Below are 26,263 nucleotides of genomic sequence, written 5' to 3'. Positions count from 1 at the left end.
TCAGAGTCAATACATTTGTCATGGTAAGCAGCTGCTCAGCGATACAGTTACAGGCTCAGGTGCCGCAGCCCCCTGGGAGCCATAGAAGTGGTGCCCTCTTTAGTTGGCCTGTAACACAGCAGATGACAGACTGATGCGACTCTCATCTCCCGTCACACAGTCCCACTCCTCGCCGCTGTGCGTCCTCTTCATCCTCGTCACACACACAGTTCAGCATTCACTGGGCAGATTATTTGAGGTACAGTTGAGGAGTTTTTTTTTTTTTTTTTTTGGATGTAAGGTGCCCAGTGAGCAGACTAATCGCAGCCTGTGGATGCAGCTTCATTCCATGCTGAATTTCTCATCAATCTCACACGTCTGGCGCCGAGGCGAGTGCTGCGCAGAGGATCCACCCCGTCGACTTAATTTAACTCTAAAGGCCAGGCGATGTTTAGTCAAACAATTTTCAGCATGGACAGCTCTCCGTACGGCCAACACAGTCAACTGATAAGGAAAAATGTTCTAACAAATGCTGCACAGATGGTGGAAAGAAATCATAGGAATAAGTCAGCTGTTATCTTAAAAACCTGTGCTTCAGATCACAGAGGCAGAAAAAAAAAAGCTTTCATTTTACACTTAACCGTTCCGTAAGCTTTCAGAGTCCAACAGAAAGAGATAAACGTTCAATAGGGGATTAATCTTTGCCCCGACGATTTACCGTCTTCTCATAAAAAACAGCCTCTCCTGTAGAACAAAACACAAGAACAGTCGTCGAATCCGCTCTCAGAACGAGCGCACAACTAAAATGAATCCTTCGTCAGATCGAGAGAAGCAGTAATTTATCATTTTGATAAAAGAAAAAAGGGAGATTCCTTATGGTAACAACATGTCATCCAGAAATCTCCACATCAGTGCCGCGGGAATCAGGCAGAGAAATACTAATCACACTTTAAGATAAAAGATTTAGAGCCAGAAAATGAGTCAGATCACGGGATCAAAGAGCCATCAGAGAGGTACGATGATCAAACAATGTCTGGATCCAGAACCGGTAAACAGCAGCTTTAAGAAATCCCTCATGAAAAAAATAAAACAAAAACAAAAGATGTTTCATCAGGATTATAAAGCCCAAAAAAAAGCTTACAAATTGTAGAGCAAAAATAGAGTAAATACTACCAACAATATTAGTAAGACTTAGCTGATAAGTAGATCCAAGATAACTTTCTGGCAAAAAAAGAAAGAAGAAAAAATTCCTTGAGTTTTTATGTATACATGAATATAATTTATGTAATAAATGGCTAAAACATATTTTGTCACATGACGTTATTACAATTATATTGACATTTAACAAAAAACAGGTCATTCTATTCAGAAATGTTAAAATATGTCAACAATTAAGTGCATATTTAAATACGTATAAATATTGTACAGTTATCTCTGCATGTAACCATTTATTTCTGTGTTGTGTACACTAAAACTACTTCAGCTAATCCCATATCTGCCTTAAAAATACCCTGACATCTGACTGGTTAACTTGGCCCATCAAGCCAATAAAAGAACAATTGTACTGATTAAGTGTTAACTGTATTTAGTTTTCAAACTGTGGCACTTTTGGATCCCCATAAAAAAAAAAAAAACGACGACAGAGACTCCAAAGAATAAGAAAATGTAAACCCAATTTTAGTTCAGCCACCAGTAACAGATCATCAAACTTCGTCTGTGTTTCCAACATCATTCAGGGAGAAACAGCCCCATCTAGGTTAATTGGACATTTCAACTTAAACTTTTACATGAATTAGGCTACAGGAAGCCGATCCGTTGGTTAACAGTGCTGTGGATCTTATTTAAATCCATTTTTCCGTCTGGATCAATTCACACTCCACATATGTGCTCACATAGGCAGAGTATCTGTGCCCCGCTTTCTCCAATGTTATCTGAAAATTTCATAGAACCTTTTGCGGATCAATAAATAATCACTGCAGTCTTCCATTCAACTAATCCCAGCCTTTCAGGATTTATAAGTCAGGCCACTGAGACTGTCTTTGAAGGAGGGCTGATTTTTTGATCAGTGAACCCAGACGAGCTTCTATCTCCAGCTTTTTCTCTCACAGTTTTCCCTCTTTTAAAGGCATTATGTATTTTCCAGGCTCAGAGTTCCATTTTATAGCACAATCACCTTCAGTTTTTATAAAAATGCTGTATTAAACATGACCTAAAGGAAATTTGAAGTCCTAATTCGATGACCTGAAATTGGGCATCTGTCTCTTTAAGAAGCTCCTGCTCTTTCAGACACCCCGCCTTTAGCACTGACAGCATAACACTGCTTAGAACTGTTCTTAGGAACGTTGGACTGACGAGTAGTTCATATAATGAGCTCAGCAGATGCAAAGTTCCACCAGGTGTTTGCTGACTCCTGCTGCCGCTAGTCTGGAGGAGCAGAGTGGAGGAGGCACATGGAGAGGCCTCCTCTGTGGAGCGGAGATTAGCCTGGAGTCCAAGGAGCGAGCGTCTCGTCATGCCTGAATGGTTGCCATGGGAGATTCAAGGATTTCTCAAACATTTGTGAAAATTTAAAGCAACACACAAGCGTATTTTTATTCAAAGAATAACTTTAGAACACCCCTTTAAACTTTTGATTATTGCACTTACTATAGTTTTTTTTTTTTTTGAGGAGTTATATTTTATTGCAGCAATTTCCTGACTTATTTCAATAAGTCTCTTGTCTTGACTAAATTAGCCTCTACTTATACAAATAGATATGTATCTTATTTCTAGTCTTGTGACAGATAGAGTGAAACCTGTGAGCAACTACCAGTCCTACATTTTTACATGTAAACAGCGTCTCACCAACACGTGCAAATGGCCTCAGTTTTTACATCTTCCAACCCGAAACCATCAACTCCGGTGCCGCTCCCGGTCGATAACGTGTTCATTCACCCAGCAGAACAAGCAGGAATAAGGTGGACAGTGTGAGATGAGCCAACTGCAGAAAAAGGAAAAAATTATTTAGAGCTTTTTACACACCTTCACCAGGGGACACAGCATATCTGCAGGGCATTGTGAGTAAACCATGCAGCGCACTAAATCAAATTCAATAGAGCTATTGTTCACAGCAGCTAATACCAGCTTTAAGATATTGGGGGACAAGATTCACCTTTTAAACATTTTTGCTGCTTCTTCACTGGCGTGTCTGTGTTAAAAACAAACAGCAGCAAAGAGCTTTGCGACTGGGTACCAGATGAGCAAATTGGAGTCTATTTTACATTTTCGGCGTGTAGGATTACTTTTAATTTATGATTCCTGAAGGAAAAAACAACAATGTACTGTAATCAACAGTGTCAGTTCTGTTTCTTTGGACTGTCTGCTCTCGTCTGTTTCATAAACCGTATGACGTTGTCGGGTTGGAAGATTGCTGTTTTGTCAGGTTCGTTCTCAGTTCGTCTGTCACCAGAACGCCACAATCCTGAGCTGGGAGGGGGACTTCCTCCTCCCGGCTACGGCGCACGCCCGCTGATTCTCCCGCCTGACACAGATTTATTGGTATGTGAATAAGCCGTGAACTCACTGTCACTTCCGTTGCTTCGCCTCAACCTGGTTGGTTGTCACATTCCCAGAGAGGAATGTTCTCATCGTGTGTGGGAAACGGTTTCGGTCGGTTCAAGGATTGGTCACGACACGGGAAGACAAAATGCTTTGGTGCTCGTATAAAGACAGTTTGTGTTTAACTTCCCCTCTGCACGGGTCAGTCACCAGAAAAAAAGCTGAGTCGTAAAAAAAAAAAAAAAGAAAAAATAAAGGGGGTCCTGTTTGACAAAAAACAAAAACAAAAAACAAAGTAATTCACATGTAAAAAGCAAGAAATGCTTTACGTTTCTTGTGACGTCATGTCTGCTGTGAATCTTGTTGCACCTGCCACAACAGCTCCATTACTAGAAAACCAAGCAGCTGCTTGTTTTACTAGTTGAACACGATTTCCGTTTGTCTTTCTCCCTTCTGGGACACGAAAGGTGTTGCATAATGAATGAAAAATATCTGTGACACGCTGATTGACAACGCCGTGCGGTTCGCACAGTTCCCCTTTCTTCCAACACGTCGTGCTGAAGTCACATTGAATGAAGTGAAATATGCTTTCCAATGAGGCTTGGAGACTAAAATTACCTTCATACAAGAACCTTGAAGCAGATGAGAGAAATACTTTTAGCTAGTCTCACATTCCTGTGTTGAAATCTTTGGTGCCACTTTTCAACAGGGCTTCATAGATGGCTAATAAGTAGTTTATAAATATGTAATCTATAAACGTTTTATAAATCATTAATAACAGTTTATTATTCATTAAGTAAGGGTGATAAGGAGAATATATGCTAAAAAAAAACTATGCTTACTGTACTTACAAAGTAGTGGAGTGGAAAATCATCATATTTAAATCCATTGAATTCGACTTTATTTTCATTCTTCATTACAAGGCTGCAGAAATTTATTTATTTATTTTTTTGTTGTAAAGTTGTGAAGTGCCTGGCCGTAATGAACCGAGTCAAGGGAACCCTGGAGATCTAAACTTCTTTTCATTTTGTCTTTGATTTTCCTCATTTACTATTTGAAAATAACAGTTTTTTTATCCTTCAAAAGGAAATTTCTCAGAAATATCCAAGAAACAAGAACAGACCAGTTTGATTTTAAAAGCTGCACTCCTTGATGTTTGAGAAAACCCACTGGAGTTTTTCACACTGACAAAAATTCTCGACCCCGATACGCGCGTGATCCGATCCACGGTTTGATGTTTTGCACCCAGTGATCGTCATGGCGATCTGCATGTGGATCGTGGCACCTTTATCCCAAGAATGACCCAAAGTTTCACGAATCCGTTCTGACATTACGTAACAGCGAGATGAGCTTTGTGCCATTTAGTCAGACTCGGCCGTCTCCTCCGTCTCTCTGCTGCAAACCCGCCTCGAGTTTAAATGACAAACACTGCAGCTGGAAACAGTCAAAATCTCTACGCATGTGAAACTGTTGCACACTCTTTCACCTCCAGCTAAGTTTGGATACCACAGATGCTTTTGCAGCCCGACATGTGGAACGAGTTTGTGACTTGAACCCTTCAACTTCATGCACCGGCTACGATCTTATCGTTTATCCTCTTCAGACAGGACAAAAGTCATGTATTTATTTAATCACATATTCTTCAAGGACTTTTTACTTCCCCACAGAAGAGGAAAATATTAAGGAACAAATAACTGAGTGGAAAAATATGAAATAACATAAATATTATTGGTAAACTCATCTAAAACCTGGGGAACGCCCCTTGTGGACCACAGCTGGTCTTTCAGCTCCACCGCCTTCTTTCTGTTGCAGTGAGATTAGTTCATGAATGTCTCACTGAAGTTTACCCACGATGCATACGCAACATTCTCAGTAAAATAAATCACGTTTTTATGCATCATATCTAAATATCTCTAAAGAGAATGTTAAATATGAACACTTCTACATGTTTATTCTTTTCAATTTATTCTCTAAAGTTATTTATTCAGGTCCTGCTGGTGATCACACAAACTTTCTTGCTTTAAATTAAAAATTGTGGCTTTGTGTGAGCATAGAAACCGTTTCATTTGCATCTCCAATAGCACACTTTCAAAAAACAACTGATTGATTCTGAAGATGTTTTAAAGGTTCAGCCCCCAAAGTTCATGAGGTTTGTAATGTGGCATCAACGAGAAGTAAATTATATGCAAAGTCTTACTACATCCCTGGATTTACGCGCTGATGTAATAAATTAGTCTTTATAGTTCATTTCCATTTCCGTATTTTGTGTTATCAGTTTCAAGCCCAATTAATTCAATGTTATCTTGCTTTTATTTTTGATATCCAAGCAGAATAAGTTTAGTTTTCTTAATATTTAGAGGTGTTTATCTAACCAAACCAAATACTTAAAATGTTCAGCTCCCTTTCAGCTCCTTGGCATTTTAAATAGTTAAAGATTTGTATCCAATCAATTGTGCAGTGGTTACATTTGTGCAGTCTGTGGAATAGGATTTTATTTAGTTCAATTTAACACTGCACTTGTTTTCAATCTCATAAAATTAACTTAAAAATACCTTAAAGCTGCAGTAGGTGAGTTTTATAAATATATGTATGTCACATATATTTATTTCTTAAAACTTTCTCTATGTCCTGACAGTATAATACAAGACAGATAGTCTCTGAAAACAAAATCAAACTCCTTTTTCTCCTCACTGTGGTCCTACTGCCATCTGCAGAAATACACAGAAACAATCAGTCAGAGTCGGAAGATGGTCTTACCGATGTCACAAGCTGCATTTTCTTTACAAATGTGTGCTAAACTTTTTCGTTAATGTCAGAAAAAACACAATTTCGCAACTGTGGTGTTTCCACTAAATAGGAAATGAAATTAAAATCACACATGAATGCGTCTGAGCGGGTAAAACACCATTAAAACTTATGGCGGCGACAGATTTAAACTCACACATTTGTATTTCAGACACTGCGCTAGCGCTCGTCATCAGCCACCAGAGGAAAAGTTGGCGTCTTATTCAGGCGTAGCTGTGGCAAGCCTAGAGCCTTTCTACCTCATTTACAGGCAGGTCTACATGATTTCTGCATGCTCTGGCAGAAACTAAGAAAAGTAGAGCTCTATAACACAACCTTATCTCCCACTATATGCTAAGCTGGTGCTCCATCTGCGCTGATGAAGATTAACTCGCCTCAGCATGCTTATTTCCGAAATTGGCCCCAACAAGAGGGCAGACTGGCCTGTTTTCTGCTTTACACGACTAATTATTTGTTTTATAATTATTTTTACCACTTGGATTAGAGCTTAGACTGTTCATAAATTTTAGTCCCAGAAAATGAAGGTGAGAATTTGGACAAGTGTGGCTCAGTGGGTAGAATAATCATCCTGCAGAGGGGAGAAAAAAAAAAAAGCTGTTTGTTTTTACACTCTGTATCCCAAATTACACAACATTCAGGACAGGCAGTGATCAGAACCGAGGCTGCAGAGTTGATGGTCCACAAAATGTGCTTCAGTTCTCCACTTTTGGACTTCAGCATTTTTAGACACGCCAAACGTGTGGCAAGGTAAACAAAGACAAAACAAAAAGAGACCGTGTGACAGCAGCTCAGGAAAGAGGTAAAAGTGGAGCACATCTTTCATCCACACAGAGGACGAAAACAAGCTGTGGACAAACAGAGGACAGGAAGTCAATAGATGAATCTGTGAAAAAGCGATTAGAGAGACAGTCGGGGCTTTACGACGTCCCCTTCCCCACTTTCAAATAAACTGATGCTTCACATGGATAAAAAAATAAATAAATGTCTGGCCAAGGCACAAAAAGCATAACCAGGCAGAATTCATTTATTTTGTTTATTTGTATTTCACGTTTAGTTTATGTATAGCTACAAAAATGTGTCTGTATGTTTGCTTTGTCATGACCATTTCAGGTGACAGATATTCCCCCCCCCCCCAACCCCCCCCCCAAAAAAAAAAAAAAAAAACACAATTGCATCTAACTAGAATTTCTTCCACTCAGAGAAAACATTTTATTTTGCGTGTGGGAGTCTTCTGTAATAAAGCTGTCAGTCCACATCAGAGGATAATGTGTTGATTCAAAGAATTAAAAATGAAGCGAAACTCAGCTGCAGCTCCGAAGGAAAGCCAATTTCCTCTCTGCAGAAATTAATTGGACAATAAATTAGAATAGTTAGCTGCTGTAGTTTAATTAGATGTGATGATTCTTTTTTTTTTTTTTTTTTTAGATTCAGCTGCGCCTGGAACCACAAAGAGAATTATGCTCAGCAGTATCCATTCAGAGAAACCTAACTGTTCTGAGTTTTTCTTCTTCTTCTTCTTCTCAGGATGCCACCAGTGATTCACTCAGTCAGAGACAGCTCCGCCGTCGGTCGGTTCCCAACTGTCACTTTGCCGTTTGTGGAAGACGTGGAGGTGGAAAAAGAGGAACCGGCAGAGAATGACGTTAACGAGGAGAGCGCCTGTCTGCGGTGGCTGCGTAAGGCGTGTCCGTGCTGTTATAAACGGGCAGATGACGACGACGCCACGGAGACCGTGGTCACCGGGGTGGATGATCCAGATAAAGAGAACGAGGGAAATGGAGAGAAGCCAACCACTGAGGAAGGCAATCTAAATGGTAATATGAGAACACACGTCTCAAGTTAAAATGAAAAAAAAAAAGTAAAATTTATACACAGCCACAAGTTTAACTTTCAAAGTTTTTTTTTTGTGTGTGTGCTTTTCACAGAACTCCTTCTGACCGTCCGATCGATAGATCTGATGAAAAGCAAGACGGGAGCCAACCTGCTGGAGCATCACACCAACCTCTACCAGAGCGACAAGTTCGTCATCCGCAGAGGGCAGACCTTCCAGATGTGGATAACCTTATCTCGACCTTTTGACCCCAACACAGACAAGCTTCATCTGGAGCTGAAAACAGGTTGGTGGAATAAATCCAAACTCTAAATTCAAAACCACGACACGGATCCCAAAGGGAACTTGGGATTTTTGCAGCGCCTTGTCTAAAGCATTTATGTCACTCAGGGCTTTTTCTAAAATATTTTTTTTGGCGCTACTGGCCCTGATTAAAACGGCCTGAGACCGGGAGTCAAGCCAAGGACAACCGTGTCTGACTCTCTGCACCTGGTGCCTGAGCTCCACCGACTGAGCCACTTGGACTTTTTGTTTTGTTTTACGACATTGTAGCAAGAGATCTGTAGCACACTGAATTTTATGTGCTAATGTTCAACCCTTCTTTACTCTGATACCTCTAAGTTAAATCTAATACAACCGCTTGCTTCACCTATTTAGTAAATGATGCATAATTTGAAACGTGGAAGAAAAAAGAAAATATGGTTTTGAATTTTCCACCAATGAAAATCTGAGAAGTGTGTCAATCATCTCCTGAGACAGAACTACCCAAAGCTACTTTTCGTGTCTCCACCAACTACAGAATGAAATTATTTCCCTTTTATTTTTTTGACAAAATAGTTTGGTGCTACTAGAAGTTGAACCGTTTTGCTTTCTATGTTCAACCTTGTATATGTGGTTTTTTTATTATTATGTAGATTTCTACTGTCTAGTTAGACTCCTGGTTTGGTAACTTGTGAAGGATTTGATTGGACAACATGGGTTCTCTAAAGGGAATGCACCACACACTTTTCAAATATCAATTTGTAAAGAAAACATCGAAAACCGTACATCCTAATATTCTCCACTTCCATTTATTTTAGTCTTTCTGCTTGTCAATCGCACGAAATCCCAAATAAAAAAAGACATTCAAGAAGAAATAACTCAAGGTTCATAAATACATATGTGATCATAGCAGCAAAAGGATTTCACAAGAGGAAAACGGTCTAAAAATGACATCGCTGTTAGAAACAACCCCCTCCCCCTGCTTGCTAATTAGCCGCGTTCTCCACCCTTAAACTTGACTCCTCAAAAGCCATATGTGAAACTTGGCTGGTGCTGCACAGCAACACGCGACTGCTGAGGTTTCTGCTGACAGCAGGCAGGGGAGGGTCAGATTAGAAAGAAGTTCAAGTATCATTTTCATATAAAAAAAAGTCAGGCTTTACATAAATGGAAGAATCTCATGACTGCTTAATAATCTGGGTGGCGTTAAAGCAGACCGCAGCACGTTAAAGTGTTTGCACTATTCGAATAAAGAGGATTCTTTAAAACCTTTCATGAGGATGCGTCCTATGGTTTGGACGCAAATTCTCAACGTGGCGACTCCTGGAGCCAGCTGAGCTACATCAGGTTGTATCAGAGGACAACGTAAAGCATGGATGCAAAGCAATTTATATATTAATCAAATGAGATGTTGACAAGAAGAGGTGATTGTGTAAGAAATGCCGTCTCCCCAACAAGAATCGGAAAAAATGTTACTGTCGTCCCAGTACAAAACATGAAAGATGTCCGCCTGATCGGGCTCTCAGCGGCAAGAAGTGAATTAATTTGCGGTGGAGGCGTAAATGAACTTGACTGCTTTGTGTTTTATCTGAGACAAAGAAAACGATGAAACATTAACAGAAAAAAAATATGTTTTTCAACTGAACAGCTCATTACTTTCATGGACATAAAGTTGATTTTTTTTTTTTTTTTTTTTTGACAAAATGTACACTTACAATTGCTCCGCAGTTAATTCCTCTGTTTTAGAGTCAAAGCAGGAAGTGGTGCAGACACATTTTTCCTCCCCATAATGATTCTTGAGGCTCAGAAATCTGTGATGTGATTTTCTAGCCCTGTCAGATTTAAGAGGGTCTTAAATGAGGGAGTCAGAATTGCTTTTGTTTTTTGCGGTTAATTGCGGGAAATAATAAACAATCCGAGATGCTTTCTGCTAATAGTGAGCAAAACTATTAATTTAACTTTTTTTCTTTTTTGTTACTTTTGTCACATTAAAACGTCAAATGTCACCGTATTCATCGAATAACGACATTGATCGTTGGGATTTTATGCAACAGAACAACACAAACAAGTGCAAAACAAAGGGAAATGGTTTTCCCATGTTTTTCACAAATACAAATTTAAAAAGTGTTAAAGTGCTTTCATATTCCACCCTGGGAGTCATAATTTTGTAGAACCACCCTCGGCTGTAATTATTGATTTATTGTTTTTCTCATTCTTCTTCCCAAAAACAAGAGAGTGCTTTGATGTAAACCACAACCTCTGGTTGGCTGGACGCTCAGTGTCATCAACCGACTAATTAATCTAGTAATTTAGAACAGAATATAAGATAATCATAATTTACTGCGGTGGAGACAGACACAGAGCCGGCCCAAAGAATAAGTGAACTACAACTAGATCTAGAGATCTAATTTTTTTTTTAGACTTGTTAAATAATATTATCATTTTATTTCACATTTCAGCATGGATGAATTTAAATATTTTAACTTGTTTCTTTTTTTTAATTTAGGAATTTGGCAAATTTACCTTGTAAAAGTTCAAAGAATAATAATCTCCTGATCAATTGGATACAATACGTTTCATATTTTATTTGTATTGGAGCTTGGAAATAGAAACTTAAAAAAAAAGAGAATGAAGCTCCAACTTAAAAAAATAGTGTTAATTAGTCACAAGTAATCAAATAAAGTTTGTCACACTTACTTTATAAGTGTGACAAACATGACAACTTTATTAAGTTGTCATGTCTAACATGACAACTTAAATTTACTTGGATAAATTTAATTTGATTCTTTGTGACAAATTAACACGATATGTTTAAGTTGTATCACTTGTTTGCGTCATTTAAATAAAGTTGGTCTCCTCTCCTAAATCCCATTAAATCTGTATTAAAGTGCAGTTATTGCTCGGGTTGTTCTTTACGCAAAGAGGGGCCCCATAATGAACTTCAGCCCGAGGCCCCCCACACAACCTTGGGCCGGCCATGCCAGATGGATAAACATGTGCATCATGCCACTCTCTGTAAATAAACAATCTTTTTCGGTTTCATGTTAAATATGGTTTCTGCCTGGAAGCCTGAGTAAGCTGCACTTCATCAAAGGAGTAAGTGAAATTTATGATGGAAAAAATATGCATTTACTCAAAATGGCAATATCAACCCTTCGTTTTTAACTAGATGACTTTGTTTGAGGTCGTCACAAAAAAAAAAAAGCCGAACCGACGCTCAAAGAAAAAGACTTGCTTACCTTCACGTCTTTAATGTTTCATAGTTTCATCTCCTTGCTTATTTTACAAAGACAGGCTAATAAACGGGATGGATGTATTGGCCTTTGCATTCCAGCCACGTTTCAGACTAAGTGTTTAACGTTAATTAGTATCACAGGTACCGTCGAGCTTTTCATCAGTGATTCAGGACATTTAAAAGGAACAAGCTTCCTGCTGGGTCATCTGGCATCGTGGCGCGCGGCACACTGAACACAAACCGGAGCAAAGGCAGACGAGAGCTGCTTAAGGAGCTCAGAAGGAAGATTATGGATCGTTATCTCAAACAGATAAATGTGGGACGGTTGGTCACAAAAAGTAATTTCAACCCGGGGTTAATTAAACAAACCCCATCCTATGGAGAAGAAGAAGAAAACAATCCAAATCCCTTAACGCTGAGCGCCACGTTTAAGGTTCGCCTGTAATAATCGGCCTGGTTTTGAGCCGTGTAGGTGGCGGGGATGAAAAGACAAAACGCCTTCAGAGGGCAGGCTACCGTTCACCAAAACGGACGATGACAAGTACAAAAGTTTCTGGGAAAATCCGAGACGAGATCTTAATCTGACAAAACGACGTCGAAAAGCGTTCAATCCAGCCGCAGCCTGACCTGTGTGTTCATCCAGATGTAGAAACGTCAGTGATTTATGGCAGGATGGCTCCCATATAATGTAAAATAAACTTTTTGTTTCTCCCCAGATCATAAGTAAACCATCAAAGGAAAAGTTTGATTTGAATATGTAAGAAGGAACAACTTTAAAAAAAAATGGCTGTAAATAATTATAATTTTACTTATAATTATAATCTATCAGTTTTGGCTTAATTACAAATCAGTCATGTTGTTTTTGGCCATGTTTGAGCCTCTGCATACTCCTGTTAACGATTACTCTATTACTAAATCAGTTGACGATCATGTCAATAATCAGTCCACGACGATTAATCGTCCCAAACCACATAAAGTTTTCATCAATTTGTTCGCATTCGTGACGCTACCAACAAACATGGCTGCACAACACACGCCGCATCACGACTTAGAAGGCTTCTGACAAACCGGCGCGAGAATTAAACGCTTGTCGCCGCGATTCCTGCAGCACATCGAACGTTTTCAGCACAAAGGGAGAAGGACCTACACTCTGCCACATACAGTAGATTTACATAAAAGGGGAAGAGGGAGAGGAAGGAAGGGGGACTTTTGGTTACCATTGGTAACGGCTCTGTTGCTATGCTCCTGGGTTTTAAAGATAGTTATTTGGTGTGTTGCAGACCCAAGAATCCCCATTTTCCCAGCATGTCTGCTCGAAATGCTCCCAGTAGCAGGTGTTGCGGACCTAGCTGCTCGTGTTTTTTCTTTTTAACCCTCCCTCTGCCTTGTGTTGACTGCAGACAGATATAGAGCCCTCAATTACAGCCAGAACGCTGGATGGGAGTAATTACACCATGTCTTCTACTGTAAGGAAGGATCTGTCCAAAGATGGCAACATTCTCTTGTTTAGTTTTTCAGAAAAAACAGAAGAAATTTTTTAAAATGATTCAGTTAAATTTTGCTCTTTTATACATAAATTATGACAACGTCACTCAGGAAGTGTCCTCTTTCTGTCCTGATCAGGCAGAAAGAAAAAAAAAGTACCTTTAAGGATAAGACATGTTTAGTAAATAACATGTGACAAACTAATGTAAAGACTAATAATAAATAAATAACACAACCACTGATTTTCCTGTTTGCCAATTTTACTTTATATAAATAGCTATATATACATATATAGCTATATATATATATGAAGTCCTTGTTGATGAGTTCTCAGTCTCATCCGTCCCTCTGATAAAAACTGCTGATAAAGGTACTTTTTGCAATGCTTTTGAAAAACGAATCTTCCGTTTTTTCTTTCCCCAAAGCATTTCACGCAATTAGCCGATCTGTACGGCCAGTCAGATTTAATTTAGTGAAGTTGTTTCTTCCAGCCTGTTGTCTGTTTAGTCTTCTGCCTCTCTCTTCTTTTTCCCGTCTGGAGCTTCTCTCTCTCTCTCTCTCTCTCTCTCTCTCTCTCTCTCTCTCTCTCTTTCTCTCTCTTTCTCTCTCTCTCTCTCTTTCAGTCATCTTCCCCTCCTTCCATCTATTTTTGTTCCAATCCGGTGAACTCACCTACGACCAATTTTATGGCGCTTATGCTTTCTTACCTGTATAATGTGTTTAAAAAAAATTAAGCTCCTCCGTATATGGGAAGCTTGGTTTAACCAGCTGACTCATGTGTGTGTGTGTGTGTGTGTGTGTGTGTGTGTGTGTGTGTGTGTGTGTGTGTGTGTGTGTGGTCATCGTTTGCTTTGAAAAGGCAAAAATAAAACATTATCCTAATTTCTGCGTCTGGCACCGACATGCCTTTTCTGCTAATCGCTGTGCGTTGAGTTTTAACAAACGTGCTGATGCTGGTTTTGTTCTCAGTCCAGGCAAAACTATGAGACAAAGAAAACACGAGTAAACACAAAGAGATGTTTTTAAATGATGGATTATCAAGTAGAAGAAGTGAAATAAGTAAAATAAATTGTCCAAACCAAACAGAGTGTCATAAGGTTCTGCAGAGATCTGCTAACGAGCCATTTGTTCATTTTGGTGCGTCTGACTGTAAGTAATTACAAAGTTTATCACAATAAGCTTGAAGTCTCGTTTGTCAGGTTTAAAGTATCTGAAAATATTTAAAAAGCATTTGAAAATGCCGGCTTTTAACCAGGAATTAAACATACTTTACTCATCAAGCCCACATTTCTGTTTGTAGAAATTGGTTTGATCTGATATTCTGATTTAAATTGTCATGCTTTTATTAGCAGTATGCAGAAAATCATCATAATTAACAGGAATAAAGACTTTCAAACCTTCAGCTGCGTGTAATTAATCTACATAATGGGATAAACTTCCTGAAGTTCCCATAACATTTTCATTTATTGAATGTGTTTGTTACTGTCCACTGCTCAGTTCAGTGGACAGATTATGCATTGCATTTTCCCCTCTGACATGATTACACATTTATTTTAACCCTTAGTTCTTATTTACCAAAATGTCTTTAAACAACATGCAGGAGTGCTGACATGTTGCTGAGAGCCTGCAGTCGCTAGCAGCATGTCGTGAAGTGTGTCATAAGCAGACAACATCAAATATACAGTACGTGTGAGATAACAGAAAAAAAACAAACAACTAAACACTAAAGTTTAAAAAAAAAATATATATATATATATATATATATATATATATATATATATATATATATATATATATATATATATATATATATGTATATTTGTGGTAGATTTTTAAAGTGTGCATTGTAAATATACGTTTTTAAACATACTATATATCTTTTTTAAATATATATATATTTTATTTTATTTTTATATTTCATATAAAAGTACAATTTTATTTTAAAAAAAATGCAGCCTGTTCAAAATATACTTAAGTAGATTATTTTATTTCTTGGGTTTTTGCTTAAAAGGAAGTGAGACTTAAAAAAAAAAAAAAAAAAAAAAAAAGACAAAAAAGAAAAAATGCATTTCAGCTCAAGGTGTCTGTTTATGGAACAATACTGACAGTGAAATTTATATCTCTTTCCGCATTTAAAGGAAATGTGAAACTCGTTATGACGGAGCGATGTGGCATCGACTAAGCCGATGTTATGTTGTGTATGTTTTTGTGTATTGGAAATAATCGTTTTCTGAATCGAACAGCTAATATTCTCTTTTTGTGAATACGGGACAGCAGCTGTTATAAGTTTATACATTTCTGCTTCTTTTCATCCATGATTTCTTCTAGTTGTTGCATTAACTATTCATATTAATCCAATGAATGAAATAAAAAAATAAATAAAACAAATTGATAATATCATCCCAACTAGCTAAGTGCAGGACTTCTTTGTACAAAATCAACCACATTAAGTGATTAAAGAAAAAAAAGACAAAAAAAAAAAGCTATTCATTCAACCAGATTTTTGTTCAACCAAAACTCTGTTCCCTGCTTGTACCCGCTGCGGACCGGACTCACTCCAAGCACTTTCAGCTCTGGAAAACAAGCCGCCCTGCAGGAAGGCAGAAAGCAGGCTGAGTCGAAAACAAACAGTTATTTGTAAAAACCCAGGTGAAAGCCTCTGACAGCTAAATGTTCGCCTGGTTCTGTTCTGCTTTCAGAGGCCTGAAAACCCCCCATTAACAGCTCAGAGTGGCTCCAAATTTCACTTAATATCTGACGTGGTTTAAGCGAGAAAGAGAGAGAGAGTGAGAGAGAGAGTGAGAGAGAGCTGTGATTGCACTCTTACAGAGTCTTAAACAAATTGCCATGGACAAAATGGACCCACCAGCCCTGGGGAAGATAAACGCGGCTCTGAATCTTTCGATGGTGGCGTCAGTGGATTATGAGACGGGAAGTGAAGATATAAGGTATAGCTGTATGCAAAGCTGGCATTTGGGCTTTAGAGGTGTGTGTGTGTGTGTGTGTGTGTGTGTGTGTGTGTGTGTGTGTGTGTGTGTGTGTGTGTGTGTGCGTGTGTGTGTGTGTGTGTGAAGAAAGCTTACTGGCTGTAGTTTATTTACAGTTTTGCTCGATAGATGGGATAAGTAATCGTCTGTAGCCTTCAGCTGCTATCAGGAAAGCACTGCTGAATGTCAGGAGGAATGGTCTGATGGCACGTCTCCCATCAACACTTTGAGATTTTAACCATGCAGCACCTGGTTTACTGAGAAGCCACTGTGGTATTTGAACTACCTTTTTTTTCCACATTGGAGAAAAAAACATTAGTAGCAAAATTTCCAGCAACATATTTTGTAAAACAAAACCAAAAGGTGATCGAAGAGGCTTCTCCGGTTCCGTCCCAAGTCTTCATGAAAGCTTTGAATGAAACTACAAATTCAACACATACATAATAACATATACATATAGATATGTAGATGTACATCAATGCACCAACAAATCTGCTGTTTAATCTACAGATCAGAGCTTAAAGCTGCAGCAACTTTTATAAAAATATTTTTTTTACGTTTTTGTTGAAATTGTCACTATGTCGTGACAACCTAATATGAGACAGATGAGCAGTGAAAAACGTGAACACCTCTGCCTTCCCTCAGTGCCAGCCGGAAACAACCAATCAGGGCCAAGAGGAGGGTCTTAGCGCTGTCAGTCATGCCCGTGTGTACGCCGCTCAGCACCCACCCTGCCTCCCTCTCATTCATTTTTAAACACCTTACTTGTTATACTTTTCTCTTTAAATGGGCACTGTTTTACTTTTCAGACATTTCATCATCTAAATCCCTCCACAAACTCGTGCACAGACTTTAAATCACATTTTCCTCTCATCTTCAAAGAATTTTGAATTTTCTTCTTTCAACACCTTGTGCATTTTTAACCTTCTTGACAATTGTATTTGTTTTTTACAAATAAAATTGGATCAACCAACGGTAATAAAAAAAATAATAATAAAGATAACACACGTTACACATATCATAATGCATTATTATTGTGAAACAGAAGAAAATAACTTTCTTTCTACTTTTTTTTTTAACCAAGAAAAATTTTAATTAAAATACAGATGGGGAAATATTTTGTGCGGTTCAGAAGTCATGCTAAAGTTTAAGGGGGTGTGCAAGTTTTTCCTGGGGCACTGAATACGTTTGGATTTCAGAGCCCTGTTCAGATGCTGCAGGGAAACTCTGACCTTTCATATTCTGCGTATTCAGACCATGCTGACTGGGCCGTGGCATCGACCGGCTTGCTTCTCTACAGTATCCAGTGTCCGTTTTAAAGATTTTTCCACCAGAGAGCCCATCTCTGGTGCCGAGCCCGGCGGTGCACAGCCAGCTGCCGTTTCGATGCGAGTCGGCAGCTCGATGTGTTTTCAGACACAGTGGATGCTCCCTTTGTTTTTTGTTTTTTTTATTCGTGCTACTGCGAGCAGTCTCCCGATTCCTGACGTCCGATCGGTCGCCCGTCTGGTCATGACCGGAGCCGAGGAGAAATGTGGCGTTTCCTGACCGGAGCGGCAAACAGGTTTTGTTTTGGTATTTGAGAACAGCAAATTAAGACGAGGCCACAGGACGGAGATCACAGGAAGCTGCAGCTTTTTCACACTCTGCACCTGCAACCTGTGAGGGGATTTGTTAGAGAAGAGGAAGAAACGCTACGTTTCTATCAGCTGTCAATGCAGCATTATATAATTTAATGTCAAAGGAGAAGAGGAATTAGCTTTAACAGATCAATAATCTCCAATGACACCAACACGGAGAAAACTAATGTCTTCTGTGAACTTTGGCAGAGCAGGTCTGAGGTAAAACTGTCTCATCAGGTGTGTGTGTGTGTGTGTTCAGTTTCCTGCCTGTTTGGTTTCTGTTGATTCAAACCCAGCAGGTATTCAGGTGTGGCTTCAGTCGGGGTGCAAAAGCAAAAGCAGCCTTCCTGAGCCAAACAAAAGCTCAGATTCTGTTCCAACATGTCACTCGGTCCCTCACACCATTCACATATATGTCCGTTTGCTGTTTTCTGCCCAGGTCCCCTCCCTGCGGTGTCGAACGGAACCCACATCATCGTCCCTCTGGTGGAGGACCTGGAGGACGGTCGCTGGGAGGCCGCGGTCGTCCAGCGGGACGACAGGAGGTTAAAGCTGTCTGTGAATTCGCCGCCCACAGCCGTCGTGGGCAGGTACCAGCTCACCGTGGAAACAAGCTGCGCCAACGGCCCAGCCACCTCCAGACACGACCCCGCCAATGACATCTACATGTTGTTCAACCCCTGGTGTGAAGGTAATCTATGACAGACGGACTCGGTGGATGAAGTGACTCCAAACCCTCCAGGTTCAGTCCATGTACCACTAATTTCTGTAGACTTTGTGATAAACTAACCATATCAGCTTGGCTTTCAGAACATTTCACAAACATATTTTGGAAACTCTTTTGTGTTCATTCTCCTTGACTGTGACCGTTCTAAATGAAATCTAGTGAATCTGACTGCTTCAGGAAGTTGCCTAGAAGTCGTGGCATCAGCATCATGCTTCCTTTAGTTCAGGATAAACAAGGGCTGTAAATGGATTAAAACATTTAATCTGACTAATCACACTCCAGGGCTGTGATTAATCACAATTAATCATTATTCGGTAACTTTTTAAGCTTTTTTTTTTAAGCTTAAAATGTAAATATGCACATTTTTAAAAAATGTTCAAGAAAACATTTCATAGTCAAGGAAGTTTTTAAAAGAAGTCATTTTGCTTTAAATGTTAATTTTGAAATGTCGGCTATAACCTGTGGCTACATGCTACCTTGGTTTTATGCAAGTTTCCACCACTGTGTTTTTTTTTAAAGTGAAATTCGCTGCAGGGCTCAACAGTTTGATTCTCCTCTCTCATCTCTTCACTCATGTTTCTGACCGCAGTACAAGACTGTGACTGTGACCTAGTGAACCCTCAGCAGGAGAGAGGCTTTTAGCTCAAGATATGTAATGCGATTAATCTGCATAATGTGATATTAATGCGTTAAATGCCATATTATAAAAGCAGCTGTTCTTTTACTTATTAGATATAGGATCAACATGTCACTTTTCAGCATTACGCCAAAAACTACTGTAGAGAAAACATCAGGTCTGTGGATTAACATGAAGAGAATATAAAACATAGTGGTGGCAGCATCATGCAGCTGGGATGCTTTTCTTACAACGAAAAATTGAAAGGGTAAAACACATGCTGACATTTTGAGAGAACATTTTAGCTCACCTTACGGCAGGACGAACACCTTTAGCATCTATCCAGAAGTTAAAAATCAATAGATAAGATCAATACACACTTGTGTGTTTTGAGTGGCCCAGTCAAAGTCTAGACCTTAATCCACTTAAGAACCATGAATCCTCTTCCTTCCACTTTGCAAGTGCACTCTACTACATAAAATCCCAATAAAACTCATTAGTTGGTCAGAAATTTAAATTTGTCAATAAATAAATAAATAAAAATGTTCGCAAAAATAACATCTGTTTTGTGCCGCGCATCTTAAAAGCTTTTCATGTCATCTCAGTCACAGCACTACATCTCTGAACAAACATGTAGGAGGCGGTGTTTTTTTTTTTGTTTGTTTTTTTTAATGCATGATTAGGACATCTGCTCGGCAATAATTCAAACAAAAGCTCCCAGTCGAACTGGAGCGTAAAATGCGGCGCCTTCAGATTGAACATGAAAAAAAATGACGCTTTTAATCTGCCCGGACGCGAGGCAACGTGGTTAGGAGGGAGTTGTTACCATATTTGCTACTTCCTGGCCAAATAAAAACTAAAATGGCTTCTGGTCGTTTTTTTATTTTAATGTCGGTTTTTGGACGACTGTCCCCACTTGCTCTCCCAGATGACTCCGTCTTCCTGGACTCTGAGGAGGAGAGGCAGGAGTACGTCCTCAACGACGTTGGACGGATCTACTACGGCACAGATCTTCAGATCGGAGAGAGGACTTGGGACTACGGCCAGGTGAGGAAGACGACGCAGCATCCGCGTTGAGCGGAATCCATCAGAACTAACCTCTGCTCTCCTTCTCCCAGTTTAACAACGGGATCCTCGCCGCGTGCCTCTTCGTGTTGGAGCGGAGTCGAACCCCAAACTCCGGTTGGGGCGACCCAGTTAATGTGACGCGGATCATCTCAGCCATGGTGAGGAAGGAGCCGATCACCTGTTCCCTCCTTCATCTTCCAACCAAACCAACAACCATTTCCGTTTTATGCAAAAATAAATCTGCTGCTTTAAAGTGGAAAATTCCTTCTAAGTATGTATTTAAGCTTTGGCTCATTGTGTGAAGGCCGAAGAATTGGGTGAAGAATTACAAAATCTTCTCTTTGCTGCACAGAGAGGAAGGAGGCTGTTCAACGTCACAACATCGTCCACATAAATCAGAAACAATATAGAAACAGTGTACATGTGGGGGTTTTTTTTTTTTTTTTTTTTGCCAGTTTTTGTTCTTTGCAGGGCAGAGATTTAACATGCGGTTGAAAATAACAGTGAGATTCACTCCCCCGGGTTTCTAGAAGTGTTTCTGAGCCTGAGGAGTGATTTCCACTTCACAATCCTGTCTCCTTTTAAAGCGAGGTTGCCCGAGGGCTGAAAGATCCAAGCCTGGAATAGGGTTTTTTTTTTTTTTTGCAGCCTTGTCTCCTGTGGAGAGATGTTTCTCCCGATGATCTGAATACTTTAATGTTAAATGTGCTACTCTACAATTTAACTTTAGACTATAGGACAATAAAAGTCTCTCTTCAGCACCTCCATAAGGGATTGATATGCTCAGTTTCTGTTAATTTTCTTAATTTGCTATGCTTCAGATTTAAGTATCGGGGTTTAAAATGACGTCGTTCCAGTTTTACACCAAATCCACATCTCAGCTTCTTTAAAACACATTTTCATGTGAAAACTCTTAATTTTTTATGACATTCGTATTAATTTTCAGAATGTTTACTTCAATCAACAAGCTCAGCCTGTTAGTGTGCAACATCAAATTCATGTAAAAATATATATAAGTCCCAAACATCCTCGTGTTAGCTCGTGAACAAGTTTGCACATCAAAGTGCTGCTTCCGGCGGTGCATATTGATTAAGCAGTCAACGGCAAACAATCATGTAATTCTGGTAAATAAGCTTTACCTTTCTTGTGCATCGCAGCTGTTTTAATAATGAATTACAACATTACCTTTTGAGCGTTTCTAAATCTCATATAATTTAATTTCTTTTTGTTTTTTAACGGTAAACAACGTTGCTTCTGTTCTTCATGCTAACAACTAAGACGTTTTTTTTTTTGTCATTTAGTCCGACAGCAAAACATGACATTAGTTACAGCAAATGTGTCGCTGCGCTTTGTTTAGATATCAACTCCTTGCAAAAAATGCTTCCGTACTTCCACTTTCTTCTCATTGCGCTAACTCTGTGTTTGTGCTGGTCAGCAGATTTAAATTGCAGACAACATCTGAGCTGTTATTTTAATTGCTAAGCTAATGTTTCGTTCTGAACAAAAAATTAGAAGTGAACGAATGCATTTAGTTGCAGCCTTATCAATCGGCCTCTTTGTTGGAGTTGAAAAATCGCCTAAAAACAACAAAACTCTATTTAATCTTTTGGTTTTGGGGATTTCAGTTTATATTATGCTTAAAGCAAATTGCATATCACAGTCATGTTTAGAGGCATTGGAAAGGCAGGCGTTATCAATAATGGATCCCCACAAAGACTTTCTGTGTGTACTTAAAAGTGAAACAGCAGTCAGCCAGCTCTCATCTTTCTTTTTTCATCAAAAAATATCAAAGGTTTACCTCTGAAGAAAAACCTTGTGTACATCTTTCTTTCACTCCCAAAATGGAGTGTTTTCAAAGACATCAATATGGAGCTGCGCTCACTTCTGTTTCTCCTGTAAAGAAAAACGGCACCGTTTAGATGAAGTTCTCAAAGAAGCACTTGTGATGGTTTGTGCGCAAGTCGCACTGCATCGTAATAAATCGTAATTATGTCTTGGTTTCTAGGTAAACTCTCCCGATGACCTCGGTGTTTTGGAAGGAAACTGGTCAGGAGACTATTCACAGGGAACGTCTCCCACCGTGTGGAGTGGAAGTGTGGAGATCCTGAAGCAGTACTATGAAAGCAGGGGAACGCCCGTTAAGTACGGCCAGTGCTGGGTCTTTGCTGGTGTCTTCACTACAGGTCAGCTGATGCGTCTTTGGTTTGATGTTCCAACAAGACCGTCTTTAACAGACGCTAACCGTCGGTGTGCCGTTTCAGTGTTACGTTGTCTAGGCATTCCTGCTCGAACGGTGACCAACTTTAGCTCGGCGCACGATACCGACATCTCCTTGACAACTGACATCTACCTGGACGAGGAAATGGAGCCGATAGAACACCTTAATGCAGACTCTATCTGGTACGCCAAAGTTCATGACATACAGGGGTTCAAGAAAACAACAAAAGCCTCCAAGTTTAGACCATTTCCCGTTTCTTTTTTCCGTAGGAACTTCCACGTTTGGACCGATTGCTGGATGTCTCGTCCAGACTTGCCTCCTGGCAACGGAGGCTGGCAAACCGTCGATGCCACGCCGCAGGAAACCAGCCAGGGCATATTTCGCTGCGGCCCGGCTTCCCTCAGCGCGATCCGCAATGGTCAGGTCTACCTCAAGCACGACTGCGCCTTTGTGTTCGCTGAGGTTTGTCAGATTCTCAGTCAGCAGAGGAATTTTGTCTCGTAATATTTTAGGAATGACTGAAAGACTGACCTGGTCCCACGCCTCTTCCAGGTGAATAGTGATAAAATATACTGGCAGAAGAACAAAGACGGCACCTTCAGTCAGATCTACAGCGAGAAGAACACTGTGGGTCGCTTCATCAGCACCAAGGCCGTGGGCTCAGACGAACGCCAGGACATCACACACCTTTACAAACACCCAGAAGGTAAAACCAAAAAAATTATGACACAATCTTATGCAATAACTCCAGCAACTTCCAAAGCTGTCACGGCACATAATCAGTTTATTTTGAATTTGCTCTAAATGACTGTTTGTGTGTGTTTTTTTCAGGCTCAGAGGAGGAACGTATTGCCGTGGAAACCGCCTGCAGCTACGGCTCCAAAGCAGCCGCCTACTCGTCTCCAACAGCGGAAGACATCTCTTTAGAAGTGATCATGGAGGGTGACGGTCCCAGAATGGGGGAGAATGCAGAGCTGACCATCAGGCTGAGGAACGTCAGCTCGGAGCTGCGCACCGTTACGTTGCACAGCCAGCTGGCCGTCATGTACTACACCGGAGTCCACAAGGACACGGTGAAGAAGGACACAGTAGACGAGGAGATTCTGCCCAATGAGGGTGAGCAGCTGGGGCTCCTCGCAAACGGCCTCACTAAAGTATTCTTTGAACTTTTTCATATTTTTGCACATTGCAACCAAAACCTTTAACTTATTTCATTTCATTTGTTTGTATGCACAATATCCCAACACAAGTAGAAATTGAAGAAAGGCTGTAATATGTTATGTTGTAAAATAAGAATCTGAAAAGTGTAATCAGCATTTGTATTCGGCATTCTGATATCCTCAAAGTGAGGAACTGTCTTCATAAATCTAACTGTGCAATTTTATCAAAGTACACCAGGAAAAGCCAAAGGAGCTCTATTGTATTTCCTGTCACTACACAGTGTAGAAAACATATTTTTTTTATAAAAGTTAAATACTACAGCGCTAAGACAAACGTGGTACAGACATACGTGGAATTGAAGCAAAAGCGTTTCGGCAGAGTGTGAGCCAAAGAGGCTGAATATGCAACACCGCACTTTCCTGATTATTTTTTGTAAAAAAAAAAAAAATATATATATATATATATATATATATATATAAACCACTAGTTAGTGTTGGTTTACAATGAGACATGATGCAAAAGAAAGTTTAAGATGTTTGAATATCTCTGCAAGGCAGCGAAAAAGTTAAAACCACCGTCTGTCGTCTCGCTAGCTCTACACAAACAGGACTGATGGAATAAATCATTTAAACTTCCTCGTCCAAAAACAACTAATTCCACCATCTTGAGACGCCGACGCCTGCCAACCTAAACATTCTCTAATATCTGCCCTATTTTCTTTCTTTTTTTTTTTCTTTTTTTTTTTTTTTGCATACAGTGAACGAATTGGCTTGGGAATTGAATTATGACACGTACAAGAACCAGCTGGTAGATCAGGCTGCCCTGATGCTAACGCTTTCCGCCAGGGTTAGAGAAACACAACAAGTCCTGGCGACCCAGTTCAGCTTCCGACTCAGGACCCCAGACCTCGTTATAAAGGTAAAAAACAACAACAACAAAAATAAAAAAAAAACTCCACAGAAAGCCAGGAAATTATACCAAAGCAGCAGGAGATGGAGTTCCAGCTCTGATTTTGTCGTGTTTTCTGTTTCATCGTCACGCAGCCGGTTGGGAAGGCGGTGGTGGGGCAGAAGATGAAAGTGGAGATTTCTTTCACAAACCCTCTACCCGTGGTGCTGAAAGCAGTGATTTTTCACCTGGAAGGAATAGGCCTCCTACCTGGGAAAAAGATTCCCTATGCGTGAGTCAGGAGAAACATAAACTTAATATCGGTCCTGAGGTGTTTTTTTTTTTTTAATGACCTGGTGTCTCTTCCCCCTTTTGTGTCTGCTACTGTCATTTCCTGTTCTCCCTGCAGAGATATCGGCGGACATGCCTCCGTCTCCTTCACGGAGCACTTCGTCCCCACCCTTCCCGGACCGAGGAAATTACTGGCTTCTCTGGACTGCCAGCAGCTCACACAGGTCCACGGCGTGAGCGACATCAACGTGGAGGACAAAAGCAGCGCGACTTCGTAGGGACCTGCCAAGTTCTGACAGTCAATTACCCGGCGTACTGTGGGCTGATTCCTATCGCCAACCCGTGAACTCCTCTCCGTTTTATTTATATGTGAAGCCAGTATTCAGATCTCGCAATGTATTCCACCCGCAGCGCCGATTAAATTTGCCCAAGAATTGCAAATTTAAGGATTTCTGGCGGAAATCTGATACGTGTCCACAAAGAGCGGACGCTTTTAATATCGGACGAAGCCCGGTGTGAAGCTTGCGTCACTCCTTATATGGGTGACGCAACCGTGCGCAGAACCATAATAAATGCAGCTGACGTGACCAGCGGAGGTTGGACCGGTGGAGTAACTCTAATGAAGGAAATGTGCTTTAGCTAAAACAAGATCTGTATTTATGTCTTGTTTTATGATTCATCTATGCAATCTATTTATTTAGTTAATTTACCATTCCTGAAAAACAACATCTACAGTACTCACCGTTTCAAATTTGTTTGTGTTAATAAAAGAGCAATAGATTACAGACTTACGTTTGGAGATTTAACTATAGATTTCCGCGTCATTGAGGGCAACTATGAGCAAAAAAACGTTCTGCATCTTCATCCACAAAGGGACAGGGTCACAAGATGTCCTACATGCAAAGACTTGTTTATCTCAAAGACTAGGATGCCCCTCCCTCCACCCATGTATTTGTCAGTGTTACCCCCTTTTACTGAAATAACTTCAGTGAGAAGCTACTTGTAGCCATCTGTCAGAGCCTGACAGCAGTCTGAAGAAAGCTTGCCCCACTCTGAGGGGATTTACAGCCTGTTTCAAGTCTCCCCTTAGCATCTCAGCGGCATCAGGACCTGAATCTCGTTTCTTTAACTACATTTGCTTAGACAACCAGACTGAGGCAGTTGCTCTGAACGTTTTCCACCTGCAGAGCATCTTCCGCACATTTGATACACACATTTGGCGTCGACTCCCTTCAACAGTCAGAAGCACCAAATTAAATGTCTGCGGTTGAAACGTAGCAAACATCCTTCACAATGTTGAGTGAGTAGTTGTTACCTGATGTAACGTTTGGTTGTATTCGTTTTAAGTGACATGAAAAGGGGGTGCGGCTTAATTTATTCCTCAGCTGAAGCTGATTTCCTTAATTGCATCTTAAGGAAAACTTTAAAAGGTGTTTTCATCAGTTTGTTTCCAAGTTCAGAGACCGACTGTGGCAACACGATCGTCTAATGTTGAACGACAAGGTAATAATAGAGGAGCAGCAGAGAGCAGGTTGTGGTGGGCAGAAGAAAA

The 26,263-nt window shown here is 40.1% G+C and overlaps 1 protein-coding gene across 1 annotated transcript in view; it reads left to right on the top strand.

Moving 5' to 3' along the window:
- Positions 1-26,263, top strand: part of LOC106963192 (protein-glutamine gamma-glutamyltransferase K-like) — a 36,140-nt gene extending 9,877 nt beyond the window's left edge. The window contains exons 2-14 of the mRNA XM_015057973.1: positions 7,846-8,135; positions 8,247-8,438; positions 18,182-18,433; positions 20,014-20,132; positions 20,204-20,311; positions 22,159-22,336; positions 22,415-22,553; positions 22,641-22,833; positions 22,924-23,077; positions 23,203-23,487; positions 24,290-24,450; positions 24,576-24,712; positions 24,830-26,263. Coding sequence (XP_014913459.1) covers positions 7,847-8,135; positions 8,247-8,438; positions 18,182-18,433; positions 20,014-20,132; positions 20,204-20,311; positions 22,159-22,336; positions 22,415-22,553; positions 22,641-22,833; positions 22,924-23,077; positions 23,203-23,487; positions 24,290-24,450; positions 24,576-24,712; positions 24,830-24,989 — 2,367 coding nt within the window. The 5' untranslated portion in view covers position 7,846 and the 3' untranslated portion in view covers positions 24,990-26,263. The remainder of the gene's footprint in view (positions 1-7,845; positions 8,136-8,246; positions 8,439-18,181; positions 18,434-20,013; positions 20,133-20,203; positions 20,312-22,158; positions 22,337-22,414; positions 22,554-22,640; positions 22,834-22,923; positions 23,078-23,202; positions 23,488-24,289; positions 24,451-24,575; positions 24,713-24,829) is intronic.

Source organism: Poecilia latipinna, unplaced genomic scaffold (genome assembly GCF_001443285.1).
Source record: "Poecilia latipinna isolate Pla-1442-1.1 unplaced genomic scaffold, P_latipinna-1.0 Scaffold63, whole genome shotgun sequence".
Lineage (NCBI taxonomy): Eukaryota > Metazoa > Chordata > Actinopteri > Cyprinodontiformes > Poeciliidae > Poecilia > Poecilia latipinna.
The sequence above is the reverse complement of the archived record's forward strand: the minus strand, read 5'-3'. Positions and strand labels throughout refer to the sequence as shown.